The sequence below is a fragment of the Stegostoma tigrinum genome, chromosome 33 (genome assembly GCF_030684315.1).
Source record: "Stegostoma tigrinum isolate sSteTig4 chromosome 33, sSteTig4.hap1, whole genome shotgun sequence".
Classification (NCBI taxonomy): domain Eukaryota; kingdom Metazoa; phylum Chordata; class Chondrichthyes; order Orectolobiformes; family Stegostomatidae; genus Stegostoma; species Stegostoma tigrinum.
In genome coordinates, this window is record NC_081386.1 from 32949009 (window position 1) to 32974311 (window position 25303).

The 25303-nt window shown below is 39.6% G+C and overlaps 1 protein-coding gene across 5 annotated transcripts in view; it reads right to left on the reverse strand.

Annotated features, from left to right (window-relative positions):
* morf4l1 (mortality factor 4 like 1) overlaps positions 1 to 25303 on the reverse strand; it is a 59671-nt gene that overhangs the window by 22024 nt on the left and 12344 nt on the right. For 4 of the 5 annotated variants that reach the window (XM_048562813.2, XM_048562815.2, XM_048562812.2 and 1 more), the window contains exons 4-8: positions 17848 to 17934; positions 12486 to 12566; positions 11872 to 11897; positions 10155 to 10243; positions 5747 to 5848 (exon numbers count right to left, since the gene is read on the reverse strand). In XM_048562813.2, the coding sequence (XP_048418770.1) occupies positions 5747 to 5848; positions 10155 to 10243; positions 11872 to 11897; positions 12486 to 12566; positions 17848 to 17934 (385 nt within the window). The remainder of the gene's footprint in view (positions 1 to 5746; positions 5849 to 10154; positions 10244 to 11871; positions 11898 to 12485; positions 12567 to 17847; positions 17935 to 25303) is intronic. The other variant, XM_059639185.1, reaches the window with a different exon arrangement.

Genomic DNA, 25303 nt, shown 5'->3' on the forward strand with positions numbered 1-25303 from the left:
CAATTACATTAGTGGTGATTTAGTGCAGTAGTAAAGAAAATGCCATAGTCTAACAACTAACATGTCTCATGCTTCCAACACCTAGTCAGTGAAATTGAGCTGCAAGTCATTCAGACCACTGGCAAGGCCTCTGACCTTATCCCAGATAGAAGTAGATTATTCCTAGTGCCAACATAAGTTGAAGGCAACATTATGATTACATAGCATTCACAGTAGGGATACAAGCCATTTGGTTTTAATGCTCTACGCAAGCCTCCTCCCACTCCATTCACGTTTCTAACCATTCCTTTCTCATGCACTGTAAAGGATTTTCACAGTGAGGAAGTGTTGGTTAACTATTTTTGGATATGTTAACTTCACAATCTTTTTCAAGAACCGCACCTGATGGCAAATTCATTTCTCTGCTGTCACCAGATCTTCGGACAGCACCTTCCAAACTCGAACACTTCATCTAGAATGATACAGGCATAGATACATGGGGAACACTACCGCCTCCAAGTTCCCCTCCAAGCTACTCACCATTCTGACTTGGAAATATATCCCCATCCCTTTACTGTCGCTGGATGAAAATTCTATAATTCTCTCCCCAATGGCATTGTGGCTCAAACCACAGCAGTTCAAGAAAGCAGCCCACCACCACCTTCTCAAGGGCAACTAGGGATGGGTAAAAAAAATGCTGGACAACCAGCAACCCTCACATTCCACAAATGAATAAATTAAAAAAAAACAGTCCAGCACTACAGTCGCAGCATCTTTTTAGTACATTCTTGCAAATCACAATTCATTCCACCCCAAATGTAAATTGGTTATTATGTTGTTTGTTTTGATGTTGTTTGTTGGTGTAAAAACCATTGAAGAACTAGATTGTATTGTACTTCTTTGAAAAAACCATTGTTACAAAAAATGTCAGATCCAACATGCAAGCGACCTTCAGGATGTTGACCATTTTATAAAATCACTTTTACATTCTAATGGGTACAGGAGGCATTAAAGAATGACATTTTAACAAATGGAGACTTAATTCCCTTCAAATTACCCCTCTGAAACATCACTCTTCCAGAGGGAAATATAGTGCAGTCCTGCATTATGAACAGGATTCATTATCTTCATGAATGTAATGTGTACAACTGCCAAGAGTATGATCTCATGGGAAAGCACATCACTGGAAAGAAAAAAAAGTCATTATGAGCTTCACCTTGCCTTGTAGGGCTCAAGTAGAGGGAAAGATGTGTGCAGACCTATTAAAATTCAACAAACTGACTGGATAAATGGTTTGCATTCTGCCTTGATGCAAAAGCTGTAGCAAAGTCATGAAGCTTCTCTGCTTGTGCCAAAAACATGCTTCAACTTCAAGCATGCTCTCTGGCACTTATGAATATTTTCAATTTACCGCCATCTATTTTGTGCTTACTGCTAAATGTGTCTTTCACTGTGGGCTCCTGCTTACTTGGAATTTGGATCAAGGCTATGCAAACAATTTTCAATAAAAGGGTGACAGAGGAGATCCTCAATTAGTTTGACAATATCTGAACCCAATTCTTAAGGTGAAATGCCAACAGTGAACCCACATCACCACCAATTGCCCCACGTTAGCCATTTAAGTGTTACTTGCATTTTGTACTGGTTCAGGGGTTTCTCTGTACGCTCAACTCATGCACTCTGTACCTGCCAACATTTAAGCACTGCAGGAAACTCAAGGATTCAGGGCAAGTGCATCACAAAATAAGTGCCTTTTAAAAAAACCTATTCTCCGTAAAATTATCCTAAGAAACTTAAATCTAACCCAAGGACCAGAAAGGACACTAAAACACCTTTGAAGGCTTCAACATGTCCATAAGTAGTAAAATAGATTCATAAATAATGAAAGAGCTGAAAGAAAGCCATTTCAAGAGTCTTGAAGAATATTTCAACAATGTGGTCTATGTCTCTTTCACTGATTTTTTTTAAAAGTAATCTTACAGGACTACATACAATAGCACCCTTCAGCTTGCAGGGCCAGCAAGTACCTCTGATATTACTGGTTCAAATAGATCTTTCAATCCCCAGTATTGCCAAATTGAATGGTACAACAGTTCTACTAAAGTCATCTCCATGATTTCCAAACTTGCATTTATTTTCTTTTCATAACCGTAGGAAGTCAAAAAGTACTTTGGAGCTAATGAAGCATTTAAGTGTAATCACTGTGGCAAATGATACAAATCAGCTTTCCTTGGACTTTAGCAGTATCTCATTTCATACTGTGAGCATTTCCTATCTCTCTCTCTCTCAGTGTCAGGGCAAGGGTTTAAAATACAGACAGTTCCATACCAAGTGCGTAGAAATACAAAACAGCCATGAGGTGTTATCAATTCCTAAAAATCTCTGAACTGCATAAACTACATACTTGCCTTCAACTGGTTTTGCTGAATATTTCATTCTCAGTAGCAGAGTTCTCCCCAATGAAAAGGCAAATGATGTCCAGAGTTGCAGTATTAACTGAAATTATCATATGTAACTACAAGGCAATTGATCTCTATTAAACAACCCTGGACAATCAACCTATAATATCTAGGTGGTCAATGACAACATGGGAACATCACATCCTTTAACTGACCTCTAAGTTAGACATAATCCTAAAGGGGGTTTTTGGGGGATAGGCAAGAATGTAAAGTCTTGACTGAAGTGACAACTCTACTAAATGCCAGGGCAGGTTCGAAGTTCTGAGTGGTTTACTTCTTTTCCTAATTTGCATCTTTGTAATTTGGGATATAATTACCATTTCTCCACTGTCGATGGGTCAAAATCCTGGAATTCCCTCCCTAACAGCACTTTTGCAGCATGATACCCGATGCATTACATAATTTACTCTTGCTCTTGACTGTTAATAATTGTTTACCATGATGTCTCCGTAGAGGATGCGCATTACTTGGCGCTAGCTGGATGACTGTGTACAGAATTACTCCAAACCTCATGAGCCTGGAAGTGTTCCAAGCTTCACAGCGCAGTGAATTGTGTTGAAGTGCTATGACTGTTATGGAGAGAAATACAGCAACTAACTTCACAATCCATCAGGCAAAGCAATGCTTACAGGAGTTCAGACATAATATTACGGCTGTACAAGACATTGGTTAGGCCATGTTTGGAATACTGCATATATTTCTGGTCACTCTGCTATAGAAAGGGTGTCATTAAACTGGAAAGGGTGCAAAAGAGATTTACAAGGATGTTACCATGGCTGGCTTGAGTTAAGAGAGGAGGCTGGATAGGTTGGCACTTTTTTTTGCTGAACGTGGGAGGCCGAGGGATGACCTTACAAGGGTTTATAAAATCATGAGGGGTATGGATAAGGTGAATATCCAAGGTTTTCTTCCCCCCCAGGATAGGGCAGTCTAAAACTAGAGGGCATAGGTTTAAGGGGAGAGAGAAAAGATGTAAAGGGGACCCATGGGGAGGGGATTTTTCATATAGATGGTAGTTTGTTAATGGAACGAGCTGCCAGAGGAAGATGTAGAAGCAGGTATGATTGCAACATCTGAAAGACATTTGAATAGGCTCCAAGTCCTAAGGAAGGGTCACCAGAAGTGAAACATTAACTTTGATTTCTCTTCACAGATGCTGCCAGGCCTGCTGAACTTTTCCAGCAACTTCTGTTTTTGTGAATGGGCAGGAAATGTTTAGAGGGAGATGGACCAAAAACAGGCATTTGGGACTAGTTCATGCTGGAAAACCTGTTTGGCATGAACAAGTTGGACCTAAGAGCCTGTTTCTGACTCTAACTGGGAGATCCCATTAGCAACAGTAAGATGAACAATCAGTCAAATCTATTCTTTACGATATTGCCTAAGGATGCAATGCTGGTCAGGGCACCAGGACAGGTTTCTACCATTTGGGATGTTTACAGAACAATCAGAATGTGCAATAAATTATAGCGAAACCCACATACTATTGACAATTTTTTTTTAAAAGTCATGTTTGCTAGCCTCAAGTACCTCAGAACGCTTTATCTCTCTTACCGTGTCCATGCTATTTTAAAGATCCAAAACATTTTTTCTAGCCTACTCTCAGGGATGCACATGTATTTGGGGGTAAGATAACCAAATATTAAGCCAAGGCAGCCTCTGCTTCTTCAGACTGCCAAATATCCATCTGGTGGAAAGATATCCTTGCATACTGGCCAGCACTACATATTTACACAATATTATAAGGACAGATTTAATCAATCATTTATCCTCCCATTGATTTTGGGATCGTCCAATCGTTAAGTGGGTTGCTGTATTTGTCTACAGTAACAGCCATAGCACTTCAAAACAATTCAGTGCAACGTGAAGCTTGGAGTGTTACTCAGACTCATGAGGTGCAGAATGATCCTATACAAAGTCATCCAGCTAGTGCCACATAATGTGAATCCATTGCAGACACATCTTGTTAAATAATTTTCACAGGTCAAGTGAGACAGCAAATTATGCAATGCATAATGTGCAACATGCATCAGGCTGAAGAAAATTAAACAAAATAATGTGAAGTCAGCTGAGTTTTAACAAGTAAGCACCACAATCATTGTCCCAAAACTCAGCACATAAGTAAATCAGCTTGAAAGGCACAAGAAATGCTTTACTGCAAAATGAACATTCCTCCATGGGAGCCACACATCAACTGATTTCTGAGCAAAGTTAGATGCTAAGCTTCTCAAAACTCATTAGATGCTAAGTATATTTCTTAATTGTCTAAGAGTTAGTTGGCAATCACCCTAAAAATAGAATCTCCGAACACAGAAGGAAGCCACCCAACACATAGTACCTTTGGAACAGCTACTCCATTAGTCTTTGTTATTTGTCGACAGTCCAATAAATTTGTCATCTACTAGTTATCTAATACTTTACATACGAAGTCATTACTGAATCTACTTCAGTGCATTTCAGACCAACCGTGCAAAGGCATTGTTCCTTCATACCAATCACCTTAATCCTATGACTCCTTCTGCCACTGGGTGGAGATCTTGTGGACCAGTGGGCAGTGTTCCTACTCAGAGCCAGAAGATGTAGGTTTGAGTCCCAGTCTAAAGCTTGATAGTCACCAAAGTTCATTCTTAGTGTGGACCATCTGGTTGATCATCAACCCACAAATCCTTCCGATACGCCCGTGGCAGACAGTTAGAGCAGGAGAATTTCCAAGTCAGCCATGCTTAACCTGGAGTGGCAACCCTCAAGCTACGGCCTCTGGTCACAGTGATCAGTTTCAAGTAAAATTAGCCATGGAAAAAAACAAAGCTACGTGCTTTGTCTGTCTCATCACCATTGGATAGAGGAAAACCTCAGTGTGCTACTGGAAACAGGCTCGCTATTTACTATCAAAACCCCAATTTATGACATATCTATCAAATTTTACATTTAACCTACATTGCTGTTTCTGCTGGTAGAACTGCTGACACTACAGCCCTGGAAACACGGAAAGAAAACACATCTTAAAGGAAAACACAAAAAGAGGATAGACAACACTCCCCCATAAGCTGAGTTAACCCAGCAACAAGTTAAAAAAAATCTATTGTTGCCAAGTATTTACAGCAAAACCAGGTGATTTGATTCATGAATCTGTGTCTAATCATCTTTCGAATCCTTCTTTACCTCGTCCCATCAATATATCCTTTTAATCTCTTGTTGCCTCATCTTGTTATGTAGCTTGCCTTTAGCAACATTATTCTAGCTAATTTTACTATGGTAGAAAAGCTGAAGTATCACCATGCTTTGCAGCAACTAGATTGACTGCATACCTGTTTTTGTCGTGTGATCAGGTCCCAATCATCCACGAGCCATGGTTTCAACTCCTCTGGAATCTTAACCTTGACTTCTACTCTGTTCATAAATGTCTCCTCCTGTAGGAACCGAGAATTTAGAGTTACAGCTTCTTCGCAGATGTACAGACCAACTGAACTTGCTGCACCGTGCCGTTTAAAAAAAACACACTAGCAGTCTTAACATCTCAAGGTGAATCTATGCATAACAGTGTGAATGCTCAACTTGATAACAATTGCAGAAGGGCTCAAGAACAGGCATCCCACCTTCTCAAAGCCTCAACTAGCAACAGCTCCAAATACCACAAGGACCAACCATTCGGGGTGGAAGTTACGTCATAGGCATACAGAGTTCGACATAAGTTCATTTGGAAATGAGCATTAAGCATGTGCCACCTTAAAAAAAATCACCCTCGGAAGGCATGGGATGTAACAGAATGATAGCCAGATTAAAAATGTTGGGGCAGCATAGACTATAAAACTGGCATGAACCAACTGTAATGTACAAAATCAGTAAATAATTTGACAGCATAACATGAGAAGGACTTTTTCCTTTCTTGACTAAGTCCAGAAAAAGTGTAATGTCCTCTTAGTGGGCTATTAATGGGGAGAGGCAAAAGAATGGGGTTAAGAAACATGAGACATGATCAAATGGTGGAGCAGACATGATGGGCTGAATGGCTTAATTCTGCTCCTGCACCCAAGGTCTTATGGTCTATTTAGGCATGACGACAGGCAGGACTTCGTCAAACAAAATTTAGTGGAAATTTTCAGCTTTTTCCATTAAGTAGTAATGATGCGAAGAGTTTGAAATCTCAGAAATATCCTTCTAATCCAGCTGGATTTCAAAGCTTTTTTAATAGACTACGTACTAAATCTTAACCCATACTACTCTATGCAGAGAATCCTCATAATTTAACACTTAATCCTGCCAGCCTTGGAGTAAGTAGTAAAAGATTGTGATTTAATATTAAACTGAAGTCCACAAGTAATAGCTGTGTTGAGTACTATGAATACAGTCAAAACTTACTTCCCTGTAATACAACTTGACCATCAAACTACACATTCAACCAGATGCTGTACTTCTTTAGTTAATTTTTTTTAAACTTCTTGGGACCATTAAGCAATGTGGATCTAAATACACCTCAGTTTTTTGATAAAATACAAGTAGAATTGAACAACAATGCGATAATTAAATAATGAAAATAGCAGAAATAAAGGAATGATGTTGAGGTTTTTTGCCTAGCATGCATTATGGCTGATACAAGAACACCAACTTAAGGGAACAACTATTTACATCGCATAAGAAAAAGGTACTGATTAGTTGGCAAGTTCTGTCAGATTCGTGTTCCCATGTCAATGCCTTGACAAGGGGACTGTGACCTCCCAACATGTTCTGTTTAGAAAGGACAATGCTATACATGTAAGCTTTAACACACAGAATAAAAAAAAACTTTGCCAATGTCTTTTTCCACTAAATACTCAAGTTCCACACCATTACATGACTATACATGATGAAAAGTTAAACTAGCAGGTAATCACATAATACCAAGCAGGAACCAGGTTACTGAGACTGGAGGGTTTGAGTTATGATGAGGCGCTGGGACATTATTCACTGAAAATTAGAGGGCATAGATTTAAGGTGCAAGAAGAAAGATTTAAGACAGACTCAAGAGGTCACCTTTTCCACACAGAGGGTGGTGCACATATGGAGTAAGCTGTCAAAGGAAGAGATAAAGGTGGGTACAATCACAATATTTAGAAGCCATTTGAACAGTACATGGACGGGAGAGGCTTGGAGGGATATCAGCCAAATGCAGGCAAAAGGGACTAGTTCTGTGCAGACAATGTGGTTGACATGGACAAGTTGGCCCGAAGGATCTGCTTTCATGCTGTCTGGCTATTATTCTATTGACCGTAGCTGTCGAGAAAAATAGCCCAACTCAACAAGATTAATTGGTGCTCCTTTGTTGTAAAGGAAGGGATGGGTAAGAAATGCTGTCCAGCCAGCGATGCCCACATCCCACTAAATGAATAGAAAAAAAACAAGAAAAATTCAGAAATGTTCCAAGTACCATTTTTATTCCATCCATGAGGAAATGTCACTTTGTCCCATATTCTTTCCCTCCACTCTTGACAGCTGATTTTTCCATGGTTGCCAATTTTCAAAGGGTAATCGAGACCACAGACCTGCCACTAATAGTCCAAAGTGTCCATTGTTAAAATTAATTAATTCATGGTATTATGAAGAGGTGTGAGCCTTATATAAAGAAATACCTATAGATTCAATTATAAAAAATATCATTTTTAAAGAATTTGAACTTCAAACTAGTGGCATATGGCTGCTAGTCTATTTTTGTGGAGGGGTTTTAAAAAAATAATTTGGTCAGTCTTTTAAGATCCATGCTTTTAAACCAGTACGTCTCTCCCAGCGAGTCAACGGAAATTTGTTTACACTACAGGAGACAAAATTTAAAGCTATTACAAAAGCAGGAGCTAGGATGAATAAGTCTTTTTAAAGATAAAGTCAGCTCAAAACATTTTGGGCAGTTCACTGAAACTTTCAGATCAGGACTGTTTGATTAGAACTCTGTCGATTATCAAAAGGCTGAGGAGTCTAAGCTATTGATTCTGAGAGCAGTCAAAGGTAAAGGCCTCACAACTCGAATCTGAATACATGTAGTTCAATCAACTCAATGGATCTGATAAGAAAGGAATTTCTCTTGATTTTTGAGTACCTGTGAAATGCTGATATTTGAGAATAGATGGGATTTTGTTTTGCAGTGTCTCAAAATCTTTTGAGAAAGCTTGGTTTGTTTTACTTCATTTTCATTTCTTTTGCGTAATACATTTGTTTTATCGTTAAAAACCAAATTAGCAGCCTTGATAAGGTGTGAAGCTGGATGAACACAGCAGGCCAAGCAGCATCTCAGAAGCACAAAAGCTGACGTTTCAGGCCTAGATCCTTCAGAGAAGGGGATGAGGCGAGGGTTCTAGAATAAATAGGGAGAGAGGGGGAGGCGGACTGAAGATGGAGAGAAAAGATGATAGGTGGAGAGGAGAGTATAGGTGGGGAGGTACGGAGGGGATAGGTCAGTCCAGGGAAGACAGACAGGTCAAGGAGGTGGGATGAGGTTAGTAGGTAGGAAATGGAGGTGCGGCTTGAGTTGGGAGGAAGGGATGGGTGAGAGGAAGAACAGGTTAGGGAGGCAGAGACAGGCTGGGCTGGTTTTGGGATGCAGTGAGGGGAGGGGACGAACTGGGCTGGTTTTGGGATGTGGTGGGGCAAGGGGAGATTTTGAAGCTGGTGAAGTCCACATTGATACCATTGGGCTGCAGGGTTCCCTAGCGGAATGTAAGTTGCTGTTCCTGCAACCTTTGGGTGGCATCACTGTGGCACTGCAGGAGGCCCATGATGGACATGTCATCTAAAGAATGGGAGGGGGAGTTGAAATGGTTCGTGACTGGGAGGTGCAGTTGTTTATTGCGAACCAAGCGGAGGTGTTCTGCAAAGCTGTCCCCAAGCCTCCGCTTGGTTTCCCCAGTGTAGAGGTAGCCACACCAGGTACAGTGGATGCAGTACACCACATTGGCAGATGTGCAGGTGAACCTCTGCTTAATATGGAAAGTCATCTTGGGGCCTGGGATGGGGGTGAGGGGGCAGCCTTGCATGCTTATGTTTCTGTGAAAGACTGCTATGTTAAACAAAAATATTACCTATTAAGCTAGACTTCATTCTGGGATGTAACCTGTACAATCAGGTGGGATCATAACAATAGGATGTAGCACAGGTAGCTAGGCTAGCATTTAACGCCCATCCATAACTGCTATTGGGAAAGTTAGTAGCCATGCTAGCAGGAATCTCTGGACTGTAAATCAAAACAGAATTGCTGGCCAATCTTTGGTCCTCTCCTTTACAGAGGCTCAGAGCTCCAAGTGTATTATCAAAACCTGCCAATTTCAGTACTTCAATTATTGTTTTGGTTAATTTGCTCATGAGACCCAGACTGATTCTAAAACTTTCTGCTCCACTTTCTAAATTAGCAAATTGATTCACTATGGAACTCAGAGCTACAAGTGGCAACTGAAGGAGGGAAATGGGACCCATTTCCTAATGGAGTAATAACCATCATGAAGTAACACTTTGAAAGGATGTGTGTTAGTATCCAGAGCTCAAACACATAGGCCTTTGAAAGTTAAAATTTCAAAACAGAACAATAGAAGCTCTCTTCATTCAGAGCTACCCATAACATCTTTGTTGGCTGTAATCCTAGGAATTTCGGATCATCATCTGCAGATTCAGTTTATGCCAGCTTAAATTTTGGTTTTATTACTGGATGTTAAACACACATTCAGTTGCTGTGTTACACTCTAGTCAACTACATACACTTTCCATTGTGGGGTCCACTCTTGCCCTTTTCTTCCTGGGTGGCTGTGGTGTCTCACTAGTGCTACTTCCATCACCAGCTGTGGGGGCTGATAAAAGATCAAATTAGTTATTCACAGCAAAGCTAATTTACTGCTCTCGTGTAATCTACCATCAGCTGAAGCACTGGCTTAAAGACCTTGAATAACTGACCACTGGAAATATCCAGTACACATATTCATTACTTCAATGCGGTATTACTAAAAATCACTACATTATACAAATTGGTGCCACAACTGAGAGAATTTGTCTTGTTTGGTTCAGTCGTTTATACATTCATCATAAGTGATGTTCATCTGTGTTCGTTACTGTGCAAGATGCAGTCAGTCCTGACTGTTCTTTATTAATTGGATTTCGCATCAGTCAAGTAGCCAAAAGACTCAATTTCAAACAGTGATCAAATATTTATCATGTTTTTAGCCAAATTCTCCAAACACAAAACCAAACCATTCACAGTATCTCAAGAAATTAATGCACAGGATGCAGCCATTTGACCAATCATGCTTGTACCGGGTCTGTGAAAGCAGTTATTCTTGGCCCACATTTCTATTTCTCACCCATAACCCTGTAAATTCTTCAATCCCATTTACCTGTTCACCATCCTTTTAAAATTATTTCCATTACTTGTGCAGGTACAACATCCCTAACCAAAAGTTCCGGGGGGGTGGGGGGGGGAGAAACCTTCTTTAGTTCTTCTAGTGACCTCTAGTTATAGACCAACAAAATAGTAGGAATATAGTTCTTTTCAACATGGTCTATCAAAGCCTGAAAGAACTCAGTTGATCCTTCCATAAGCTTTAAAGGAAAAGCCAGTTTTCCCACTCAGGTTATAGTACTACAAATGGGTCAGTTGTTGTGGCACCACATATGATTACCAGAAACAATTTTATAAGAGCAATGACATGTCAATATCCAACAGGGTCTGCACCTATTACACTGCTTTTTTCTCTCCACATTGAGCTCAGTAACAACTATAAAGGAAAAAAAAAACACTTGACGATGCTCTTCCTATTTCATGAAATACGTCAACCTACCATAAAAACTGCATAAATTCTACTTAGCTGCACCTGCCCATGCTCGCCTCCAGTGCCTAACCCATACCTTAAACTCTACATTCCCATGCCAGTATCCAGCACCCAGGTCCCACCATTCACTCAAGACTTACTCCTCTAGACACCTGCCTCAAACATTCAAATCTTCTCTCCAATTCCCATTTCCCAACTGTGCTACAACTCTACCTCACCTCCTCCTGTGCAGCCGAAACATCTGTGCATACATGAGAGCAACAGCTACCTTGTGCAGGTGGATGGCTGAAAATGAACAAAATTCCCTGAATCAGAAGTCAGAATTTCACCAAAGGTGCAAACTTGTTGTTATTTCTAACCATACCTCAATGACATTTTTAAAAAAAGTATTCAATCATAGGATATGGTTATCACAAGCAAGACTAACGTTTATTGCATGCTGCCTACTGGTTGTCACAACTGTGCACACAGGCTGCTCTAGAACTAGCAAATAGGAACCCCTCTTGGAACAGGTAAGCAATTTCTGAGACAACCAAAGGAATAAGCTCTTCTGCTGGACACCCTCGTACATAGGTAATGATTTCTTCAATTGTTTGAAGGCTGCATTCAATAATAAAACTTAACTTTGGTTCAAACATTTTAAGTGTGCTTACCTTTCTGTTTATTCTTCTTTGTTTTTCTGAAAGAGAAAACGATCAAACATATAGCAAATATGATTTTTTTTTCAAAAAAGTCATTAAGGAAGCTTTCCAACAGGAAAGGGACAAATAGATTTTTGCCACATCAGTTTCAGAGAAGGCACTGACTGAACCAGACATACCCAGGACCTTACTCAGAGAATACACACACAAAAAATTAAATTTTAAGTTTCCAGTGTGATGGAGAATTAAGTTTTAAATTACATAGCCATGCTACAGAGATGGCTTGCCACCTGGTTTTTTAAAAAAGTTAATAAAGGAGAGAGCATTTATGTTGCCACAACAAACAATTTCCCTTCACTACTGATTCTCCACAGTTTCTCCACTAACTCCAATTTCACATATCCAGGGTTGATCCTCTGGCTTGACAGCAATGGGTCAGATCTTGAGATCCGGTTGGATACAATGCTGTCACTGACTATATTTGTATTGTGTGAATCAGGGGTTTGAAAAGGGCAATAAATCCAACTTAATGAAACAGTTAACTGAACTTTGCTAAAATTAGTGACTCAAAAAATCAGGAACATGCCAGAAAAGTTATACTGGGATTCAATACTAAAGTTACTTACATTTCAACATTCTTCTGTTGCATGGTGGAAGCCTTCTTGGCTGGTGCAGCACCCCTCATCTTGCCCTCTGCCCATTGCTCTCTAGTAATAAACAAATTTACAGAAAATAAAATACTTGCTAATAGCAAAAGGAACACTTCTCAAACAGCAGTGTCAATATTTTGAAAAGCCATTCATTTAGACTACATTAAAAAAAGTTTGCCATTCCTATTATCAATACCCATGTTTGCACTAATAAAAGAAACTTTGAACTTATCACTAAATTATACCCTCTCCGTAAGAAATGATTATCAGGTGGATACGAAAAATCCCAGTACGAATTCAAAGAATAGGTGTCTTTCCGAGAATCCTAGCTAATATATATATTGATAATCACCAAAATTCTGGTCATTACCAAATTGGTGTGTATAAATTGGCGGTTATGACACCCTACATTGGAAGCACTTCCGAATGAAGTTGCAAGCCCCATCTCATGAGACTGAGCACCACAGTGGCACTGAGACCCAGGTTATGTCCTTGCCTTGTTTCTCTTGGTCGCTGACCAGGGAATGGTAGATGTCAGCAATGGTGGTGGTAAGGTTGGTGGTGATGGACAGGCTTCATAAATATCTTCTGAAAATCTCAAACCCAAATCATAAACTACAAGCCTTCAAATTGAGAAAGCGTGGAGCTGGATGAACACAGCAGGCCAAGCAGCATCTTGGGCGTTTCGGGCCTAGACCCTTCATCAGAAAAAAGGGGGATAGGGAGAGGATTCTGAAATAAATAGGGAGAGGGGGGGAGGTGGACTGAAGATGGATACAGGAGAAGACAGGTGCAGAGGAGAGTATGGGTGGGGAGGTAAGGAGGGGATAGATCAGTTCAGGGAGGATGGACAGGTCAAGGGGGCAGGATGAGGTTAGTAGGGAGGAAATGGAGGTGCGGCTTCAGGTGAGAGGAAGAACAGATTAGGGAGGCGGGTACGAACTGTGCTGGTTTTGGGATGTAGTGGGGGGAGGTAGATTTTGAAGCTGGTGAAATCCACATTGATACCATTGGGCTGCATGGTTCCCATGCAGAATATGAGTTGCTGTTCCTGCAACCTATGGGTGGCATCATTATGGCACTGTAGCAGGCTCAGGTTGGACATGTCATCTAAGGAATGGGAGGGGGAGTTGAAATGGTTTGCGACTGGGAGGTGCATTTGTTTATTCCAAATCGAGCATAGGTGTTCTGCAAAGCGGTCCCCAAGCCTCCGCTTGGTTTCCCCAATGCAGAAGATTTCACCAGCTTCAAAATCTCCCCTCCCCCCACTGCATCCCAAAGCCAGCCCAGCTCATCCCTGCCTCTCTAATCTGTTCTTCCTCTCACCTATCCCCTCCTCCCACCTCAAGCCACAGCTCCATTTCCTACCTACTAACCTCATCCCACCCCCTTGATCTGTCAGTCCTCCCCAGACTGACCTATCCCCTCCCTACCTCCCCACCCATACTCTCCTCTATCCATCTTCGGTCCACCTCCCCATCTCTCCCTATTTATTTCAGAATCCTCTCCCCATCCCCCTTTTCTGATGAAGGGTCTAGGCCCGAAACGTCAGCTTTTGTGGTCCTGAGATGCTGCTTGGCCTGTGTTCATCCAGCTCTGCACCTTGTTATCTCGGATTCGCCAGCTTCTGCAGTTCCCATTATCTCTCACTAAAGAAGTTACTAGTAGGCACTTTGACAAACACAAGGTATTCAAGAAGAGTCAACATGGTTTAAAATAAAACGTTTAACCAATTTATCAGATTTCTTTGAGGAACAGGATGCATAGTGGATAGACGGCAGCCTACAGACATTGTTTTTGTATTTTCAGAAGGCACTGGATAATTTGCTTTGTCAAAAGGTTACTGCAAAAAATAAAAGTATTCATGGTGTGGGGTACATATCAGCTTGGGGATAGTGACTAGTGGCAGGAAAGTGTGGTAAATAGATGTGTGTCTGATTGGAAGCATGACACAAGTGAAGTTTACAGGAGACTGCGCTTGGACCTCAACTTAGAGGAAAAAAGTGAAAGTATGATAATTAAATTCATAAACACAAAATAGATAGGAAAGCATATTGAGAGGACATAATGAAGATGCAAAACACATTTAGATAGGTTGAACGTGAGAGCAAAAATCTGACTAATGAAGTATAATGTGAATAAATATGAATGAACTACATTTTGGCAGGAAGAATTTAAAAAGCATTATTTAAACTGAGAACAGCTGCAGAAGGATCCAGTACATGAGTCGGAAAAGTCAGTATGCAAATAGAGCGTGGAATCAAGACAGCTAATGAGATTGTACCATTTATTACAAGAGAAATCGAATATTAAAGGAAGGGTGGTAAACTTCAGCCATACATGGAATTGGTGAGACTCTGTCGCAAACACTGCATGCAGTTTTGATGTCATTATTTAAAGGAGGACGTAAATGCATTGGTGGCAGCTCAGTAATTGGTTTACTAGATTGATACTTGGAATGAGTGAATTGTTTTATGCTGGGAAAGTTCAGGTGTTTTGCCATGAGAGTCGAGGAGAGCATGGGGTGACTTAACTGAAGTGTATAAGATCATGAGTTGTTTTGACAAAGTGAACGTGGCAAGGATATTTCCTCTTAAGCAGCACTCACCCTTTTGAATAGCCATCAAGGACCTATACACTCAAATCCCATTTTCAAGTACTTGTTTTGTAGTTTTGTATCCAATGGGACTTCAGGCAATTATGTAAATACTTCTTGTTTTACTTCTACGCTTCTAACATAGTTTCAATTCTGACGGCTGCAAGACTTGGAACACACTGCCTCAGAAGGCAGGTGAAGCTGTGCAATTGAATATTTTAAAGGGGGTGGTAGATAAAAATCTTTTGGGCAAGGGAACCATTAAATGTGAGTAAGTAATTTTGTGGATTTCAAAAGTGTTACCGAATGGTAGAGCAGGCTCAAAGGGGTAAATGGCCTAAATTTACTTGTTACTTGTACGCTCACATGTGGGGAAACGGAAAGATGTTTTTCAATGCGATGCAAGATCAGAAAGCTAACCAGATCGACTAGCAGGCTGTAGACAAAATTATGCTCAACAGCAAAATACCACATAATATGACAAGGCATCTTAGTAGGATTAGGGTTGGTCATCAAGAATGCAGAAATAATTCTACAGAATAAGTTGTATATCTTAAAGTAACAACTCATCACTTCAAATAACTAGGTCAATTTTCAAAGATCGGAGAAATTTGGAGCTTTGTTGTAGTACCCTAGTGTCAGCCTTGACTCAGTCACAAACATACACATCTGAGTTGGCAGGGTGGTGGTGATGCTTGGGGCATACACAACCCCACCCACTCAAAAGGCCTGAGTGCATGTTCTATTCAGAAACTCCTAGCACAGTACTGAGGAAAAGACAAGAACAGAAGCTGCTGGAAAAGCTCCGCAGATTTGGCAGCATCTGTGAAGGAAAAAACATCAGCGTTAATGTTTTGGATCCAGTGAATCTTCTTTAGAACTATATGGAATAGAGACTGACAATTTGTTGCATTGCCATGGCAACTCCCTGACTAATCAGAACCAACATGTCTGGCTTGAATTTAATCAGCTAATTAACACAATTAGCACTTCCTGCTGCATCTCCATGCCAGCCATACAGCAGCCTTCAATTTATGTAAATTGCTGCTTCCTTTCCAAATTTTTTTCTGGTGCATCAGTCTTTATGATTGCAATAGGAAAAGCTTCGAGAGAAAGAGTTTGGCAGCATGGAACAAGGCCCTTGATTCCAACACATCCCTGCCAGCCATCGGGCACCTATCCACTCCAATCTTTTTCCAGTACTCGTTCTGTAGTTCTGTATCCCATTGTGCTTCAAGCAATTATCTAAATACTTCTTGTTATGATAGCTCCTGCCTCTAACACCCTTTCATGCAGACTTCATGGCTCTTTTTAGCAACTTTTAAGTGCTGAGGAAGCACTGTACTATCTTTCAGATGAAACATTAAACAGATTGCTCACTCAGGCAGGTGTGAAATGTGCCAAGGCTCTTGGTCAATAATCAGCATCATGAAAATGAATTAGTTTCTAATTTATCTCACTGACACATTTCCAATAACCAAGGATAGCAGTTCAAGAGGGCTGTAAAAGGCTTTAAAATAAAGCACTTGCAATTTTACAGCATCATTCATACTCAATTCATTCCAAAAGGACTGAATATTCAATGAACAACTTTTGAAATGTCTGTACTGTTGTAAAATAGGATCCATGACAATTTCACATATAGCGAACTTCCAACCAACAATGTGATAATGCCTATCAAAATAATCTGTTCTTTGTGAAATTCTATCGATATTAGCTGAGGTAAATTTGATGCTCTGCTTTGAAATAACGTATGGGATCGTTTATATCCATCTATAGGGGGCAAATGGGACCCAGCGTTTAAACATCTCCACCAGTGGGTCAGAGGTTAAAAAAGCATGATGTAAATGTGCCTACTTCCATTTTTCCCCTTCAGGTACTGTTTATGGCAAGTGGGGAGAAAAAAAATTAGTCAACCTGTGCAAAGCATGACAAAGTTGTAAAAAAATTGGAGGTGTTGACTGGCCTCTAATTGTTCTCAAGGCAGCACTATTACCAGACATAAACAGTAGTTATGGGGTATCTGTAATAAGAGAAGCAGCCCACTGAACATTAAGCTTACCACAGACTTTTTTTTAAAAAAAAAAGCAAGATCTGAAGATTTTTGAACATCAGAATGGAGTAAGAGAGACCAACTGTAAATCAGTGCTCAGTCAAAGTCGCAATGCTGAACTCCTGAACAAGCAGTGATAGTAAAAGACATTTCAACATCAAGATAAGCTTTTACTAAGATAGCACTGGAGGTCGATTAATGCACAGGAGGTCATCCTTGAAGCCATTGAGAATCAATCCCATGTGACGCAGCTGGAGTGCCCATTTTAGCAGCACGAAAATACCTTGGAACATTCTGCAGACATTTCCATGTTCTTGTATGCATTTATCATGTTAAAATGTTCATTTGTGAGAAAAAGAAACAAGTCAACTTTGCAAAGTAGACTAGCTGCTAGCTGAGGGCAGACCAATTGGTCTGTAGTGCAAAGCATCAGTCTGAATAATAAATTCACTATTATTCAGCCAGAAAGAAAGCAACACAAAACGCATTTGTTAACAAGCTGATACCCTGATGGAAACAAAGCCAATACTATGCCAAACATAAATAACATAGGTCTACACAATTTTCTTCTGCCAGAATTTCTCCCTGCTTTTCCTGCAGGCAAAACTTTAATCCAATAAACCCTGTATCAAGTGACAAAGCCAACAGTTGCAATTCTCCATTCACAAGCCCTGTTCAGTTATACTCACTGATTAGCCTTTTGTAGTTCCTTCTGCTTTTGCAGGTTTGTGTCCACATACTTCAGCACTCGACTCTCTGGAACCCATTCATCCCAACTAAAAACCGAGGGAGAAAGTAATAAGACAAGACAAAATCAACAAAAACTGAGGAATTACAACTGTAACATGTGCAAGGCTTATATATGATAGAGGAGAAAGAAGTAAAACTTAAAAAACACAGTTCACGCAATTAAGAGAAGACAGATAGTTCACTGGAATCAGTGACCAATAACCCACGATAGAAAAAACAAGAACTAATTTTGCAAAGTTTCAGTTATTATAAAGCAGAGGGAGGAAAACTGGATTATCCATTCGTTATGGGTCACAATAAAAAAAATTAAAACCAGCCAGTCTGCCCTTTAATTGACCTAAGCAAGTCACAACAGTGCATATCTCATGGCCTTATGATACAACAGAGGATTGTGCAACACTTTAAACCACCAGACTTCAGCTGAACACGTGGTTTCATTCTTACAACGAGCTGGTATTCTTAACAGAAGCAAGCCTCTGAGGAGGCATCAGAGGCAGGGAATTTTCTAGACTAAAAGCACATGACTGCATTCCCATTTTCTAAAAATCAATAATTCAGCAGTTTGACCTGTGGCCATAGTCATTCAGCTAACCAAAGAAAGTTTAATAATGCCTAAACTGCAGGGCATTTTGATGCTGGCAATCAGTATCTCACCCAAGATTAGCAGTTACAGGATTTGAAGTACAGGTTCACAAAGCTTCGCCTTATGGCTTCCACATTACCGTTACAGAAAAAGAACAAAGTAACCAATTTTAACCGAAACAAACTCAAGATATCACAAAAGAATGACTGTTTGGCATGCAAGGCTTGAAAAATATACACAAGAATGTGATATTTTTAAATGAGGAGTTAGACAATGTCTGTCATAGAGTCATCATTTTATAAGCATTCATATTTTGGATCTCCAAGTATAATTTACCCAAGAATGTTCCAGCCAATACGTTTATTCCAGTAGTTCGCTATTCAATATACTCAGCAGTCAGTGAAGCCCAAAGCCGAGTATTCACCAACTTTCTGAAACTGGCTGAGCCAACTTACAAGCTCAGATCAGCAAGCAGGAATATTTCAACTTTCCTTGGCACATTCAAATCACATCACCAAGAATTCACTCATTTCTGCTACAGATAAGAGCTCCTTTGTTTCCTCAACCTCTCAACTTCACTAACTCACTACACAATGCTCAGTTAATCTTCTATCCGCAGCAATCCTATGCTCCATACCTAACTATCACTATATTGGACATGAGCCTGATACAATCTTCTGTACCTAATATTCATTCCAATCCCTACTATAGCCAATGGCCCTCAGAATCTCACCCTGAAACACTTTCTACCCACTGTGCTTTCATTTGGTGATATCATATCATCTGCAGATACCACTGTGACCCAAATATACTTCTTGAACATGACTCAGTCCAGGGCAGCATTCCTGATTGACAGGAATAGTGAAGCCATCCCATGCAGCTCACCCCTGCCTCTGGTATGGGAATAATCAAGCCACTGGCTGCTTGCCTATGTTAATGCTGGTTCTGTCAATTCCAAGCAGAACCTGAATTCTCACAATGTGCAATTTTAGGACACTGGAAGCTCAGCATCTTTCATCCCACTGCTTGACACTTGGGACACAGTAATTTTTCAATGAAACACAGATAAGGAGTGGTGTTAATTTAATAGAAAAGCTGGCACAGAGATAAGAGCCAAGAGAGCAAGAGGAAACCTGGCAGGATTGATCAAGTTATTTAGGGCTGAGTAAACAAAAATATGCTAGCATGTGTTTGAGTCCGTGACTACAGATCATAAATTTAAGACAAAAAGGAAAAAGCTGAGATAATCGAGTGGAAAGGTTAAGCCCAAGTTGCTTAAATATTTAAATTCAAGACTGATTTTGATACAGTACAAAGAGAAACTGTTTCTTCACAGGTCAGCACAACATCAAGGGCCGAAGGGCTTGTACTGTGGTGTAATGTTCTATGTTCTAATAGCAGACCAGTTATTTAGAAAGCAAATTTAAAGTAACAAAGAATGATGTAAATTTACAGAGTTGCTGCATGTTGCAAAATAGCAGAAACACATTAAATAGTAACTTTCAAAATGGGAATCGGGGAAGGTTTGCAAGGTTATTGAGAAGAGTGGGTGGAGAGAGGGATGGCAGAGACTAATTGCTTATCTAACTATTAAACAGTTGCCATGGCACAATGGGCCAATTTATTTTCTTCTGTGCTGCATTTCCTCATGTTAAAAATTATCAGAAAATTGAACATTCAGTAGGAAATTCTCTACCAGCAAGTGGCATGAAAGAGAATGTCAATGTTTCTAATAAGCAAAAAAAAATTGATAAAGAAAAAATCTAACTGCAGGAGTATAAGGCCCGTGTATGCTCTAGAAGTTCTATAAAATAATATTTATTTTGATATGTGCATGACATTGACAAACCGTCAAGGCAAGGCAGTTGGAGATAAATGCAAACTAAAGAAAGAATCAGAATTAAGTGACCTCAGTGCACTGTGGAAAACTTGGTCAAGACAGCCAAATCCCAGATATTATCCATCATAAAGTAGAAAAAATCACTGAAGAAGAAAACTTCATATTCCCACTTTTAATATTATTGCAAATTTCACAACGTGTGGACTCAAACTAGGAGCAACAGTCATCTGCCATTCAGTAAGATCATTGTAAAAATAAATGAATTTGTGGATACAAGGGCAGATGTACAAATTCCAGCATTTGAAGCCCAACAGGTTTTTGATTTTGTACTGTAGTTACAAGTTGACATCACAATTCACGAAACTAGCACATTTATATTTTGGAAGCTTCATCCTCGAAACCTTCCGGCTACATCAAGTGCCGTCTTGGAAACAAACATTATGCACAGTATCGGCCTGGCTCAGTTAGCAGTACACTTGTCCAAATAACAGGATTCAAGCCCACTCCAGATTTAGAGCACTTGTTCAAGCCAGCATTTCATCACACCTCTGTAGACTTTCACATCACAGGTCAAAACTGGGCCCTGCCTCTTGTGGACATCCATGGGTACAATAACATCATTTGACAAGGAGTTGTTCAGCTTGCCAACGAACATTCATTCATTCTTCAAACACAAGTCATCAATAATGAGAACTGCTCAATTAGCATCTGCTGTTTGTGGGAACTTGCTTTGTGTGATGCATTCAAATGTAACTACTTGCAAAAGTAACGTGTCAATTTTAACATGCAGACATTCTGAAGGTCAAAAAAGGACATGAATTAAAATGTTTTCTTTTTGCATTTAACATTCTCCTTGGCCTTTTTAATAAGGAAATCTTCCAAACTCATCATGATAACCATGCAGATGGTTATACATGTTCTTTGCTGCGTTTAAGGTTGAATAAACAAAAGTAACTTTTAAAAAAAAAAGCCTGAAAGTTGTTACAATCTGGAATGCACTGCCTGAATGGAAGCTAGAAGCAGTTTCAATAATAACTTTCAAAGAGAAATTAGATAAATTCTGGATGTGGAAGAACTTGCAAGTGTGTGTGGAGAAATCAGGGGATAGTGGGAATAAAGGAATAGTTCTTTCAGTTACCTGGCACAGGCTTAAGTCGAATGGTCTTGCTCTGTGCTGTATCATTTTACCTCTTGCTGTGTTCAGCACAGAAATGGTGTACGATTTCCGACTACATTAAACGGTGGTATGCAAAATACAAGTATCTGCAGTGACAGCACTGATTTTAGTGGATAGTTAAAGGCAAATTGCCTAAAGCAAACTCACTGATTTCTACTGTGAATTGCTATAGTGAATAAAACAATTCAATCTGATGGCAGAATTAGATAAAGTACTCTATGGTAATGAAAAGCCATAAGCGGAATAACTTAACAATATTAATATTAATGTGACACTGCATGAGGGACAAGTCAGTCTCAAGACCATCCTTCTTCCTTAAATATACACGTAAAAATCTTTAAAAATTCATACTAGCATTAACTTGAGACATCTCATTATAGCGTGTCAAACAGTACATGACCTACATTAATATCAGTAAGCACCATCATTAACCCAGAGACAGTGTTCATGTTGATTCAGCTTTAAGCTGAGCAAAATCTTGTTCCCTCCCTTCCCAAAGATGCCAGAACTTAGGAGTCACAGATCTAGCAATTTTCTCAACCAAACAGCTATTCCTCAAGTCAGATAGCATGCACTGACCGGCTATTAGACCACGACAGATCTCACACATGGCCAGATGTTAATTTCAGCCGATGGCTGCACACGCGCACTAACCAGCCGGCAACGAGATGTTGGAATCATTCTTCTTGCTAATTCAGAGGTTAGGTTCAAAATCATGCCCAACAGACAAGACACACTGACTTGGCATAAAAAGGTCTGAATTGGGACCATTTCACACATTCTGCCTGACTCAATGCAGTATTCACATTTGGAAGCAATTTAAGAAATATTCCCCATATTTATTTATTTTAAATAATTATGCTATAGACTTTCCAACAAATTCACACCTCTATCTCTTCAAATGTTCATTTTCTGCAAAAACCAACTTTCGGGTTTATGCAGTTTCAAAACCAGATAAAATGAAAATAATTCTGTGAAGCAGCATGGAAAAATAATGACATTTTAGTTCAGTCTTAAGTAAAATAACTCTAACTAGTCTTTACAATACCTGCGATCTTGAAGGTACCACAGACCTAAGCTGTTTAAATAGGTGAAACAATAAAGAATTACATATTTGGTACTTTTTCTCATTAACCTAACCTATAGTTGTATACAAAGCATATCTTCAGGACTCAAATCTATTCCAAAATACCAACATTTACATTGCTTCCTTCAACATTGACCAATGTCACGTGCACTGTGACAAGGCAAATAACATTTGTAGTAAGAGAAACATCTTTAAGGTAAGTGCAAAATGGAGACATTGTTGCAATGTGGCTAAAGACTAAATGTTTCTAACAGCAATAATTTCTGCAGTTTATCCATGTGTTTCTTTTGTAAAATAATAATTATTTAAAAATATTGAGTTCAGCACAATTTCTTTACATGATACTTCCAAGAGTGAAAAATAAATGTCATTTTCTCTCAACATTTTTAAAAAATAAACCCACATACTTTTATTTGTGTCAATTTAACTGCCAAAACATGATTGCTTTGAGCAAGTTATAAATTTCCATTCAAAATATGCACCATGTAAGGTGGAAGTGAAGCACTGCAACCTTATAAAGGTCCTTATTAGAATGCGTTATCATCTTGATACAAAGAACATCAGTTTCTTTCAGTCCTTTTCACCTTGACAAAATTGATTCATTCTTTCTGGAGGTGTAAAGACTTACCAGGGTGCAGTTCCAGATAGCTGCAACCCTTAAATACTTACAGCACCCAAGCAACTTTTGCACGTGCCTCAACATTATGTGTGTCAGATGCCTCAGAGACTTCAATGCCAAAGGTCAAGCACGTCCTTAGTCAAAGTCTAGCTATGAACCTCCCACAGAAATAATTAGAGAATTGTCAAGAATGAAGAACAAATAAAGATTAGGAGGAACCGTTGTATTGGAGCTATTAATTTTAGTGCTTGGGTGCTTTAAATCCTGTGTGCAGCTGCAAACATGGAATAACCCAAATTGTTCTCCAACAGTTGGGGAACATCCAAGCTGCTGCACAGCCACATTGGCTTAGAGAGAGAACAGTGATACAGAACTACAATGATACCCTGCTTCAACAGCAAGCCACCAATGCACACTCCCCCACCCCGCCCCATCAAGCTCAACAAATCCCCAGACTGCTTTCATCCAAGAACTTCAAATGAGCAAAAATCCCCTACAAGTCTCCCGTGTCATTCTTTCTTCAAAAGACGAACAGAACCTGAGCCTCTTCTAGGGAATAAATCAGCACATTAAATCACTCAAAAGCGACAAGTGTCTACTCATACTTCATCCTCCTCCTCTTTGCAAAGGAGTACCTGGTCATCGAGGCCAGATCACGAACAGTAGGAGGCAAAACAGTGTCAGAAGAGTATCTGACAGATCTTATTTGTTTGAATAGCTGTTTAAAAAAAACCTTGCAGTTTTTAAGTTCTGAAAACAAATTCTGAATTTCTAAACAAAATAATTATATGGAGGCGCACAAGTGTTTTAGAGTAACACAACCGATCTTGCAGTTTGAGAAGCTGCAAACTACGTACGTCCATTGCTCAAGTATTTTGCCCACAAGCATTTAGCATTAGCTCAAATATTAGAACAACCACTGACTACCATCTGCCATTGAAGTCCTATTTCCATATTATAACCTTGATTACTTACAGCAGGTGAGATTCATACATAATTCGTCATGGCCAGCATAACACGGCAGCAGCATGACAATACTTTTAAAACTCTGTCTGATTCAGAGTTAAGTCTATTTACACTGAGCAGCAGCTGAAAAGGATCTTTCAAAATTGCTTAAATTAGCTTATCCAATTGCTCCAATTCTCTTCTGTTGATGGGTTTTTCAGCTCTCAAACAGTTGAACTTTCAACACGTTTATTGCTATGTTTTAGTCTGTTGAATGTTAATGGAAAATTACAAAGGGAATTATAGAGTGAAATTTACATGAACATTTACTACATCATTGACTTATAATCACAGAAATCAATGAAGTTTAGAAAATGTCATTAGTGCAAAACATTTTGCTGGTGTTGTTTGGGGAACAGCTGCTTAATTGAACAGGTTGATTTATTGAGAAAGATCCTGAGCAAGTGAGGACATACAGCTGTTTCTGCCTGAAATTAACAGAATGCATATGATACATTACCATCTCCAAAATGAAAATTACATCATGCAATGGATAGAAGTTATCATTTTCTTGGCAGGTGACTGCTTGCTTTAAACGTGAATGTTTCAAGAGGTGAGAACTTCAAACAGAAGTTCTCATACAGTTTCGGTGACAACACTACTGTAAACATGATGGGCAAGTGAAATCAAGCCTGCCTATTTGTTTTCACATGATCAATGATACTCAATGGTGTTGATAAACAATGCAGCAAATTCACAACATTCCTTCCCAGACTGCAGAAACATTAAAATACAAACGTGCCAGAGGAGCCAAAAAAGGTCAACTGTGGCAGACAGTAGCCTGTCTGATGGCTCCAACCCCATTAAAAATTCCAAAAAGACAAGTACATCATAAGTGGAATAACCCTACCTTGCCAGCTGATTTTACAACCCCCTCCACCAGTCTGCTTTCCCGTCCCCAGGCAGAAGGGTGCACAAAATTCCAGCTTGTGTTTATCTAACAACATTAGGAAATGTCACTACATCAACTCTCAAACCTTGGCCTTTCCTCCAGCACCAAGTAAAAGTTTCAGTAACTCATCCTACAGTTCAACATTAACTTCCTTCAACTTACAACTCATTTTAAAACTAGAATTTTGTCTTG